Consider the following 11750-nt stretch of genomic DNA (forward strand, 5'->3'; position numbering starts at 1 on the left):
AGCATTTGCCGCTCCCCTTGAAGTACTCCCAAATTGTTGTTAATCTTTAAAATTGAAGTTTTTTTTTTTTTTTTTTTTTTTTTTTTTTGGTCTGGCAACACTGATGTGCAGTCGCGCGGATGGACAGGTTGGCTGTTCGAATTTGTCGTTAAGGGATACCGCGAACAGTTGTACTCTTTTTGTGGAGTCGATCGAGGTGTGCATGGGGAGGGGAATGGCCCGTTGGCGTTGAAGTAGACTTCAATTTGGACTTTGTTAATTTCATTTTTAGCTTAATTTTTAACTTAATTTTTAATTTTTTTTTTTTTTTTTCGCACATGTTGAGAGTACCCCTCTTCTGAGCGACAATTTTTCTCCTCTGCTCCACCTGTCGGCGGGCTAGACACCTCGCTGAGTTTTGCACACCGGACGGACAGACAACATCGATTGTGGGAATTCCTCCTTCACTGCTCAGTTTTTTCACCATTTTGGGAATTTATATGCGTATAAAATTGTGTTGCACGAATTTGCGGATGAATTTTTTTTTTTTTTTTTTTTTTTTCCCAAAATAGACATAATTGGACTCACCACAGAGAATAATTCCGGAGGAATTCATTTTGACAACGTTGCAGTTGCGCATGCGGGGGTACGTCACAAACGTTTTTTTTTTTTTTCAGATACATTCGTGTTGGCCGCTCGACCGCTGGACCGCTCTGTTTTGCTGAAATTTTTTCGCGCGTAAGTTGGTCGGCACCAGGCAATGCTTCTTCTTTGCGCGGTGAAAGGATAGGCAACTGGGAAAAACGCACAACTGATTTACTTATACATGTGCGCACCTGGGTGGTGAAAAAAAAAAATTCGGACATTTTTCTCCTCCCTGTTGCTATACCCACATTGTGTGTGGACGCATCTGCTTTGTTCCTTCTCCCCTGTTGCGATTTTTTTTTTCCTTCTTTTTCTTAACCGTACAACGATTTAGTTAAAGGAATAACGTCATACCTTCGATACGTGTACTTCCCCTTCAACAAGATGAACAGAAAGGTTAATTTATTTTCCTCCTCCTTTATCTGCCTTTTCCTGCTGGCGCAACGTCCAACATGGGGTGCAGACGCGTCAGATGGGGTCCCAATGCTTTTCAATGACGAGAATCATTTGCCAAATTCGCTGAACAGAAAATTGCGAAACTTAAATGAAATTGTGCAAGAGGACGTGTCGGAAAATTCCCACGAAGTGGACGAATTGGAAAAGCACGAAGAGGAAGAGGAAGATGTAGAAGTGGAGGAAGAGCAGCATGAGCAACAGCATGGCCACACGGTGGAGGATCCCAGGGAGGGGGACGAAGGAAACGAAAATGACCCTCAAGAAGGCACCCATGAACAGGACGACGAGGATTTCATGGGACAATGGACTGAAGTTATGGCGAATGAAGAGGGTGATTCAGGAGAGGGGGAGGATGACACAGATTCTGAAGATGATGCTGAGGGGGAGTCGAACACTCACTCACCTCGTTCACCACCTGTGGAAGGAAGCGATGCGACGGTTTTGCAAGCAGAGCCATCTACAGCACTGTCAGACTCCAGTAACTCTGCACAAATAGGACAACAAGGTGTCCACCGACCCCCAGCTGGCCTAGCAGATCAAACGACTCAGAGGACTGGAGACCAAGGAGCTGATGGGCCACATGGAGATTCAGGAGCTGCGACATCGAGAGCAGGAGGTTCAGCAGAAAGGGGACCTTCAGGTGAAAGACCACAAGAACGCGCACCTGGTGGAACACCAGAATTACCAGCTAACAGTGTACCACAAAGAGAAGGAAGATCAGACGCGCTCCCTCAAGAACAACAGGCACAAAGTGAAGTAGTTAGAAGTGAACGACAAAGCGGCGCAGCTGCAGATGGTGGAGCTCAGCCAAGTGAAAGACCAGCTGCACCTCCGCAACAAACATCAAGAGACACTCCACCAAAAGGCACCGCTGACTCGAATGATGCCAAAATTAAGTACCTGGATAAGCTCTATGATGAGGTTCTAACCACGTCAGACAATACCAGCGGGATCCACGTGCCGGACTACCACAGCAAATACAACACGATAAGGCAGAAGTATGAATATAGCATGAACCCAGTGGAGTATGAAATTGTGAAGAATCTTTTTAACGTCGGTTTTAAGAATGATGGGGCGGCATCTTCAGATGCTACTCCCCTAGTTGACGTTTTTAAAAAAGCGTTAGCTGACGAGAAATTTCAGGCCGAATTTGACAACTTTGTGCACGGGCTGTACGGATTTGCTAAAAGACACAGCTACTTAAGTAAGGAACGGATGGGGGACACGACGCGCTACTCAGATTTGCTAAAGAACGCCATCAGCTTGATGAACACCATTGAGGTGAACTGATTGGCTGGCACTGCCTCAGCGCTACTTCTCTTACAGACGTGGTGCATTTTAAAAAAGCGAAAAATCCATTTTTGCAAATCAGCTTAGTTAAGCGTTTGTGCTGTTTTGTAAATATGATTCGTACTTCGCCAACTTGTGCGTTTTTAAACAAAAAAAAAAAAAAGAATTCCTTGCCGTTCGATTTGTTTTATTTTTTATTTTTTCATAAAGGTGCGATATCGCAATGCATTCACATTCTCTTTTGGTAGTAGGCAAAATAGGTGCATTGGGGGAGGGCATATTTTCCGTTGCGCTAATAATTTGGTGCATCTCCCTGACTGTCGCGGTGGAAAACGCCGTACTTTTCCCCTCGTACTTCCTCCGCATGACTGATTTGCAATTTTTCCGTTTCGCGATTGCAAACTTGTTGCTTCCAATTTTGCGAATTTTTTTTTTTTTTTTCAATTCCCTCGTGTTGAGACACCAAACTGGCACGCCGCTGACCAGGCCGTAACCTCTGCTGACCGGGCCGCAACTTCTGCTGACCACTCTGCAATGACGTTCACCCGTTTCGCGAAAAAAATTGCGGGCCATGTTCACCTTTCGAATAGTCAGTCACGTTACACCCGTTTTCTCAGGAGGGATGAAAAAGACGCTGTCCACAAAGGCATAACGCAGTTTTATTTTACCGCTTTTAAGAACGTCCCTTTTGCGTCCTTTTTTTTTTTTTTACACTAAGGTTGATTTTTACAAATTGTTTTTTTTTTTTTCTCAATTTGGAAGGCGCGGCGAAGCACGTCCACATAAAGGTGTGTCCCTCGCTGAGATTAGTTTATTAATTCGCTTATTTATTCGCTTATTTATTCGCTTATTTATTCGCTTATTTATTCGCTTATTTATTCGCTTATTTATTTTATTTTTTTTTTTCCAACCTGTTAACTGGGCGGCCCATCAGTTGACGAACTGCGCCCACGCATATATCCAAAGGAACATCACCACGCAGGTTTTACCCCCGTTTTCCGCGTACATCACAAGCAGCGCTTTTGCTACTTTCCCAAAATGGGGGGAAACAAAAATGCTCTCTTCCTCTCCTTGCTGATACTCCTCCTCTGCTGCGCATGGTGTGAAAAACCCGGAGTGGAAAAAAAAAAAAAGTTGGAGGAAGACGTCATAGGCATACTGAGGAGGAAGCTGGAGAGTTTGCAAAAACGCAGCTTAACCAATTCGGATGGAAAATTGAAGAAAGAAATTGAATTGGTGAAGAAGCAAATTCAAGAATTGCAGAAATATGAAAAGGGAGAGGCTGGCAAAAAGGTGGACGCCACTTTGGGGGAGGAACCAGGAGTCGAGTCTGCAGAGGAGCAGCCTTTAAGTGTGGAGGAGGCAGGAGACACACAAGATGAAGATCGTTTGGATGAATTAGAAGGTGTAGAAGACTTTGAGGAGGAGAACCTTGAGCAATCGGAGCAAGTGGAGGAGGCAGAGGTAGTCGAAGAAGCGGAGGAAGAAGCGGGGGATGCGGAAGAGGAGCAGCCCGCGGAGGCTGAGGAGGATGGCAGCTTACTAGAAGAGGCTCCCAACTCGGTAGAAAGAAAAGCAGAAGGTGCCATCGCTGAATTTGAAGAGGCAGATGTGGAAGAAGGTGCGGAAGCGGATGAAGGTGTCGAAACGGATGAAGGGGCAGATGCTGACGAAGCTAGCTTGGGAAGTTTCGACTTAGAGGGAGAACTGATAGAGGAAGATCTACAGGAGAGCTTCGACTTAGAGGGAGAACAGGAAGAAGAAGACCTGCAGGAGGGCTTCAAATCAGAGGAAGAGGCCAACCAGGGAGGGCAACTCCCCCGAGAGATACCACCACACGGAGAGGAAGCCGTAGAACCTCCCCTGAGGGGAAACAAACCGAGCATGGAATACGTGGGCAATCTGCACAGCGACGTAGGCCCAACTGAAGGCAGTGCCAACCAGATAAGCCCCCCCTCAGTTGACGAAAAAGGGAAGGAAGATGGCGACAAATATAAATCTGCATCTCAGGATGGGGGCAACTCAGTGGGGATAAATAACTTCGGAGGCTGCTTCCAGGGGGGCAATTCAAATGGCATCTGTCCTCTGGATATTTTTAAAAAGGTGCTAGAAGACGAAAATTTCTTGCAAGAGTTTGACAGCTTTATTCATAACCTGTATGGATCCTCTAAGAACAACACCCCCTGGGGAGGAGACAAAATGGGAAATGAAAACCTCTACATGGATCTTTTCACCAACGCGCTAAGTTTCCTCAACACGATTGAAGTGATTTAAGCGGCTGGAAGATCCTTCCCGCGAAACTTCCACCATTAGTGATGTGCATTTTTTAATTGCTCCCCATTTTTGCGGTCATGGACGGGTGGGCAGGCTTCAAATTCCATCACATGGCATCGCATGCCTTCGCGGCCCTCTTTTTAAAGGCGCAATTTTTTTTTAATGTCACTTCGTAGTAACGCTGGTGATACATGAGCATATATGATGGGCGATTGGACAGGCGCAATTATGCAACTGTGCAAATGTGTAACTGTGCGGTGAAAACTTTTTTTTTTTTTTTTTTTTTTAAAACGGTTGATCAGTGAGGCGGTAAAGTTTTTTACTTTTCGCGGGAGGCAGCCTTGCCGCAAGGTTACTTTGCGAGTTATGTCATGTCATGCCAAATTTGAGTGGTTTGGTTTGTTTCCCACATTTTGGCCTTCCCCTTCGAAGGAACCGATTTGGGGAAGGCAACCGCGTCCGCCTACTCGCTCGTCCGTCACGCTCGCATTTCGTTCAACATGGTGAAAAATTTGGAAAATAAGGCAAAAAAAAGGCGAAAAAAAGGGAGAAAAAGAGTAGTAAAGGGTGACGCAATAATCACACACCGTGGTACATTCAATTTGTGAAAATGTCTATTTTTCCGTGTAGCAAAATTGCAAACACACGGAGGAAAAATCAGGGGGTGGGGGGGACATCCCCCCCTTGTCAGTTGCTGAAGTGTTTTTGCGAAATGTGGAAAAAAAAAAAAAAAAAAAACGCACACAATGGGTATAAATACGCACGCGTGTGTGGTGATATCATAAACGCGAGTAAATTTTTTTTTCATTTTTCCAAATATCTTTCACTACACATATAAAAAATAGCAAAAATCGCCACACATCGTCTGTGTATGTACACACATTTTTTTATTCCCCCACGTTATTTTAGTTCTTCACAATTTTTGCAAAAATGAAAGGAGTCACTGGGCCGATCTGTTGTCTTTTCCTGTTTCTGTTCAGCTGCGCGTCGTCGGAAAAGTTGGGCGTCCAGAAAAAGAAAAAAAATCTGGAGCAGGACGCGACGCACGCGTTGATGAAGAAGTTGGAAAGTCTGTACAAACTCAGTGCAACGGACAACAGCGAAATTTTTAACAAAGAAATTGAGTCGTTGAAAAAGCAGATTGATCAGTTGCACCAACATGGTGGGGAAAACGAAGGGGAGAGTTTAGGCCACCTTCTAGAAAGCGAGGCCGCCAATGAGTCAGCCAAAAAGACCATTTTTGGAGTGGACGAAGACGATTTAGATAACTACGACGCGGACTTCATTGGACAGAGCAAAGGCAAAATTAAGGGGCAAGCGGATACAGACAACCAAGCTCAGAGAACTGCTGACGTGGCGGCCCAACCCGGGGGTGTATCACCTTCTACGAGTGCCCGACCACAGGAACCAGGAAAAACCGGAGTGACAGGTAGTCCAAATGGCTTAGTAGAAGCAGGTTTGGTAAACACCAAAACACTTCAAAATGTAGGACCTAATGGGCAACGAGCTGCGGATCCCCAGCCAGGGCGAGCAGCAAATCTACCAGAAGGGCAACGTACAAATGACCCCCAACAAGGCGGAAGCGAATCAACGGAAGGACCAGCCGTTACTCCGCGACCATCTTCGACAGTCACTCCATCAGATGCGAACGATGCGAAAATTAAGTACTTAGACAAACTGTATGATGAGGTTCTAACGACCTCAGATAATACTAATGGGATCCACGTGCCGGACTACCACAGCAAATACAACACGATAAGGCAGAAGTATGAATATAGCATGAACCCAGTGGAGTATGAAATTGTGAAGAATCTTTTTAACGTCGGTTTTAAGAATGATGGGGCGGCATCTTCAGATGCTACTCCCCTAGTTGACGTTTTTAAAAAAGCGTTAGCTGACGAGACATTTCAAGCCGAGTTTGATAACTTTGTACATGGGCTGTACGGATTTGCTAAAAGGCATAACTACCTAAGTGAGGCGCGGATGAAGGATGCTGATCGCTACACCAATCTGCTAAAGAACGCCATCAGCTTGATGTACACCATTTGACGTGTCGTAAGGGGTGTAGAGGAGGGAGGCCAGTTACTCCCCCTTCCATGTGTGCCCAACAGTAAAGATGAAATTAATTGACCATTTTTTTGGGGAGCTATTTCTTATGGTGCAGTTTTTTACGCCATGTAGTGTTAGCCTTCGTTTGGCAGATTTTCCCTGACCAGCTATTTCACAAAATGGGGAGCTTCGAGGAGTGCAATTTTTTCCTTCGCCATTTTTCCTGCTTTGAGAAAAAGGCGGCCTCACCGTTGTAACTTTTAATTTTAATTTCTTAAGTTCGAGGCTCCTCGCGCATACGCACATAAGTACGTGCCTATGTGTTTGTGTTTGTATTTTTTTTTTTTTTTTTTCCCGTTGTCCGCGCGATTGGGCGAAGCGCGCCGCCGAACTGATAGCTCCCTCTGATGTGCTTTAAAAAAGAATCCTTCTTAGCATGTAGCTCCATTTTGATACCTCTCCTCTCCAAAAGGGACTAACATAATTTAGCAGAGCGTCAGTTGCACTTCTCCTTAAGACGTTCATTTTGCCCAACTGGGAAAGGACCAACTCTCGCATGCGTTCCTCCGCTGGAGGTTCAATCAAATTGGCCATTCGAAAGGAGGGGGACGGGGGGACGGTGCGGTTCTCGACCGCTGGTAAAATATCCCGCTCTGCAGTCAGCGTAGCTCTGCACACAAAATTAGTTTCGATTCCCTGCGGTGATTTAAACATTTCGCATTTTTTTCGCTTCGGAAAAGGGACATACCACGGGCATACTCACATGTGTGCAAATGAATATAAAAGGATGAGAATTTTTTTTTTTTTTTTCCCCTCATCAATTGCACACACTTTAGCTGGAGAAATCGCCATACCGATCGATTATTCCTTCCATCGTTGCTACTTCACATCTGACAGGTTAATGGTCAAAAATGAGAAAAAATATTTTCCTGCTGGGGTCCATTTTGCTATTCATTTCCCTCCACTGTGTATCGCCTGAAAAGTTAGGCCTGAAAAAAAAGCGCAACTCAATAGAGGGTGACGTTTTAAGCTTGCTGGAGAGGCGGCTAGCAATTCTGTACAAGTTGAGTGCGTCCGACAAGAGTGAAATATTTACCAAAGAAATTGAGTCGATAAAAAAACACATGAACATGCTGAAGCAACGTGGTTGGGAGAACATGGAGGGAAACATCAGCGCAACTTTAAAAAAGGGGCCCAATAGGGAGATGGAAAAATATGCAGGAATGGTCGGGGCGGATAAGGGCAATTTGATCGAGAGGGAAATGGAGTTCTTCGGACAGGAGGAAATAAAATTCGAGGGAAGCGTGGACGGTGAGGAGGCATCCGGAGATGTTAAACGGGGTCAAGCGGTGGGTAAGGCGGCAAGTAAAGCGAAGATTAAAGCGGTTGGTAAAATGGCGGGTATGGCGGCGAGAATAGCGGCTGGTAAAGTGGCGGGTTAGGGGAGAGCACTTCCCGCTGCGGGCAACGCTCGAGGCGCTCCTCCTAAGGAGGGGCCATAGCAAGATGTAGTAGAGAAGGGGTACATAGACACGCACACGCGAAATGGCGCACCACCGGAGGTGTTGCAAAACGCACCATCCGAAGTAGCACCAGCTGGAGTACCCGAAACTGCGGGCGGCGTGGCCCTTCTTCGGGAGAAGCCAAAGTGAAATATTCAGACGAGCTGTACGATGATGTGCTGGAGGCCACAAACAAAAAAGACGAAATTTAAGTGCCAACTTATCACAGCAAATGCAACTTGATGGGGAAGAAGTATCCGTTTAGCATGAACCATGTGAAGCACCAAAATTGTGAAAAATCTTTTCGACGTTAATTTTGAGGGTAATTCGAGGGGCACTTCCCTGGTGGACGTTTTTGAGAGAGTCCTAACTGAAGAAGTTCAACGCGAGTTTGACCATTTCGTGCATGGGCTGTATGGGTTTGCCAAGAGACATAGCCATTTGAGGGGAGAACGGATGAAGGAGGCGGCCCGCCACACCGATCTTTTAAAAAAGGGATTAAGTTTGCCCAACACGACTGAAGTAAAATGAGGAATGGAAAGAAAAGCATAACTATGAACCCCTTTAAAAAAAAAAATATACCTTCTCACTTGTGTGCGTCTACCGCGAGACATTTACACATTTGCATTTTATCTTTACTTAAGTGTGCAGATGTTGCAATTTTGCCGTTACACCAGAGGGGGTATTTTTTTATCCGGAGGTTCATTTTGTGGCGCGTTTTTTGCCGCATTTTTTTGCCGCATTTTTTTGCCGCATTTTTTTGCCGCATTTTTTTGCCGCGTTTTTGTGTCGCATTTTTGTATCGCCTTTTTTGCCGCATTTTTGTGCAATTTTTTTTTTTTTTTTTTTTCTTTTTTGCGCATATCAAACGGTGAGTATTCTCCCCCATTTTGCGTAACACCTTTTAGCGATTTTCAAATCAGCTGCGCGGGGAAAACTGGACGATAAAAAATTTGGGCGAATTTTCGTTTTCCCCAAATGGACGGCATGGAAACACACACAATGGAGAATACTCCCCCCGGGGGAGTTAACCCCCCCAGAGTTGCAATGCGCATATGGGGTGGCGAGAAAAAATCTGTTTGTCGACCTGCGTTTGCCGCGGGATTCGCTAAAAGAGTTTTTTTTGTTCTCACATTGGGTAATTTGAAAGGGGGAAATAACTGGAAAAGGAAAAAATAAAAAAAATAGTAAAAAAAAAAAAAAAAAAATATAATAAAAAAAAAACACCCTCGCGCATGGGTGCATGTGTGCATACCCACTCAAATGCACAAATGGCAGGAGTGAAACTCTTTCGCGATTTGTTCCCCCCCTCAGCACGCACATTTTAAAGGATAATTTTATGTAACATTTCTGCGCAGGCCGATAGTTTCCTTTTTCCAATTTTTACCACAAAGATGAATAAAACGATCGTAATTTTTTTCCTTTCCTTTTCCTTTTTAATTTCCTTCCACTCCGTGCTGTCTGAAAAGCTGGGCATCCAGAAGAAGAAAAAAAATCTGGAGCAGGATGCCATGCACGCGTTGATGAAGAAGTTGGAGAGTTTGTACAAGCTCAGCGCGACGGATAATAGCGAAATTTTTAACAAAGAAATGGAGGCTTTGAAGAAACAGATTGACCAACTGCAGCAACATGGGGGGGCAAACGAAGAGGAGAGTTTAGGCCACCTTCTGGAAAGCGAGGCTGCAGACGATTCGAGCAAGAAAACCATTTTTGGAGTGGACGAAGACGACCTGGATAACTACGATGGGGACTTCACCGGGCAGAGCAAAGGAAAAATTAAGGGGCAAGCGGATACAGCCCCATCAGTTAAAGGTGATGTTAGTCCACCGCCAAATTTGCCTGCTGCAGCTGCTTCATCACCCAAAGAAACCGTACCAGCGGGTACTAGTAACGGTTTAGTGGAAGCAGATTATGTAGTCCTCAATACACCGGATGGTAATCCACGTCCTGTTGGACCCGGTGGAGGTAGCAGACCTTCAGCATCAGGACCCGACGCAGCATCAAACTTACAAAACCAAGCAACAGCCGAAGCTGGAGGAAGTACCAATACACAAGGATCACAGACAGGTGGCGTATCCACCACGCCAGGAGCGAATCAACAAGCTGGATCAACACCTCCGGGAGCCGCCACCGCCCAAACCGAGAGTGAGCGAGAGCCCAACGTGAAGTACCTGGACAAGTTGTACGACGACGTCCTGGCGACCCAAGACAGCGCCAACGGAATAGACGTCCCCCCCTTCCACAGCAAGTACAACGATTTTAGGAAGAAGTACGAATTTAAGATGAACGACAGTGAATACAAAATTATGAAAAATCTTTTTGACGTTTCCTTCAAAAAGGAAGGGCAACAATCCAGCGCCGCTTGTCTAGTGAATGTGTTTAAAAAAGTGCTGGACGATGAGCACTTGCAGAAAGAATTTGACAACTTCGTTCACGGGTTTTACGGCTTCGCCAAACGACACAACTACTTGAGGGGGGAGAGAATGGCCAATGAAAATCTCTACAAAGATATTTTTAAAAATGTTGTGAATTTGCTGAACACGATTGAGGTGGTGTAGATGGTGTGGATGGTGGAGGGGTGACCAGCACGTTGGCAGTTTTGCTGGGAACAACTTTTAAGCGAACCTCTGACAGAGCGCATTTGTGAGCGGCGGCAGAATGGAGAGCTTGCCAATTGTTAGCGCGACGGGAGAGCTACACAAACGCAGCGATATGAATTGCTGATGAATGGAGTGTAACAGGTTTTGTCTCCCCCCAGTGAGTGGAAGGCTCCTAAAAATGCTCGACTCTTTCGCCTCCCATTTATGAAGTGTTGCGATTGATTGCTGCATGGGGTGTGCGTTTTGGTTATTCCGTTTTTAGTTTTTTTTTTTTGAGTTTTTGCTTTTTTTTAAGTTTTTTTTTCCATTAGTATTTTTTTTTTTGAGTTTTTTTCTTCAATTTTTGGTATTCTTTTTGATTTTTTTTTTTTTTTTTGCTGTCCAAACGAACTGCCGACAAACTGCGCGAACGTCTTTCCCTTTTTGAATTTCTCCAACTTGACAAAATTGAAATCCTCACAAGTGGTGTTTTTAATTTATTTTTTTTAACCATGCATGCGGATTTTACAAAAAAAAAAGGGGAAAACCCATGGCAGCCCTGCTGCAAAGGGGTGTTGAGGAGCGGCACGATACAGATTAATTTTTTCAGCGTTCTTTGCAACTTTGTGCGCGCCGTCTTTGCATGTTTAGGGCGATTCAAGCGAGGGGAAGTTATTTTCCCCTGGGTGGACGCTCCGTCCGTTAACCGCAAAATAATATTCGTGTGTGGGGAGGTGGCCATAAATTGGTATGCGCAATATTAGTGTTATTTTTATTGTCATTTGATTAGCGCTTTATTGTCACATTGTTATCGTTTTATTGTCATATTGTTAGAGCTTTACTGCCATTTTGTTTGTGTTTTTTTTTTTTTTTTTTTTCCAACTCTCTCCTCCCCGCGCAACTGCACACACTTTCGCGCAAATCGAATCGGCGAAAAGTCCCCTTTTGCCCACGCGCGTACTTCAAAGTGCCAACT

At 45.0% G+C, this 11750-nt stretch overlaps 5 protein-coding genes across 5 annotated transcripts, besides 4 other annotated features; all 5 read left to right on the forward strand.

The window, feature by feature from the left end:
• Positions 1-1008: 1008 nt before the first annotated feature.
• Positions 1009-2370, forward strand: PVX_082675 (merozoite surface protein 7 (MSP7); the record flags this gene model as incomplete). The annotated part of the gene is made up of 1 exon (XM_001614086.1): positions 1009-2370. One exon carries the CDS (start codon positions 1009-1011, stop codon positions 2368-2370), a length of 1362 nt encoding a protein of 453 aa, XP_001614136.1.
• A 1038-nt stretch (positions 2371-3408) lies between these two features.
• PVX_082670 (merozoite surface protein 7 (MSP7), putative) lies at positions 3409-4644 on the forward strand (the record flags this gene model as incomplete). The annotated part of the gene is made up of 1 exon (XM_001614085.1): positions 3409-4644. The coding sequence occupies one exon, from the start codon at positions 3409-3411 to the stop codon at positions 4642-4644; it is 1236 nt and encodes a 411-aa protein (XP_001614135.1).
• Positions 4294-4314: a microsatellite.
• An 860-nt stretch (positions 4645-5504) lies between the features above and the next one.
• Positions 5505-5578: a microsatellite.
• PVX_082665 (merozoite surface protein 7 (MSP7)) lies at positions 5575-6693 on the forward strand (the record flags this gene model as incomplete). Its single annotated transcript, XM_001614084.1, has 1 exon — positions 5575-6693. The coding sequence occupies one exon, from the start codon at positions 5575-5577 to the stop codon at positions 6691-6693; it is 1119 nt and encodes a 372-aa protein (XP_001614134.1).
• A 911-nt stretch (positions 6694-7604) lies between these two features.
• On the forward strand, positions 7605-8135 carry PVX_082660 (hypothetical protein; the record flags this gene model as incomplete). Its single annotated transcript, XM_001614083.1, has 1 exon — positions 7605-8135. The coding sequence occupies one exon, from the start codon at positions 7605-7607 to the stop codon at positions 8133-8135; it is 531 nt and encodes a 176-aa protein (XP_001614133.1).
• Positions 8136-8513: 378 nt separating this feature from the next.
• Positions 8514-8548: a microsatellite.
• Positions 8549-9589: 1041 nt separating this feature from the next.
• On the forward strand, positions 9590-10753 carry PVX_082655 (merozoite surface protein 7 (MSP7), putative; the record flags this gene model as incomplete). The annotated part of the gene is made up of 1 exon (XM_001614082.1): positions 9590-10753. The coding sequence occupies one exon, from the start codon at positions 9590-9592 to the stop codon at positions 10751-10753; it is 1164 nt and encodes a 387-aa protein (XP_001614132.1).
• A 61-nt stretch (positions 10754-10814) lies between these two features.
• Positions 10815-10848: a microsatellite.
• Between the last annotated feature and the right edge of the window lie 902 nt (positions 10849-11750).

This window comes from Plasmodium vivax, chromosome 12, assembly GCF_000002415.2.
Source record: "Plasmodium vivax chromosome 12, whole genome shotgun sequence".
NCBI lineage: Eukaryota > Apicomplexa > Aconoidasida > Haemosporida > Plasmodiidae > Plasmodium > Plasmodium vivax.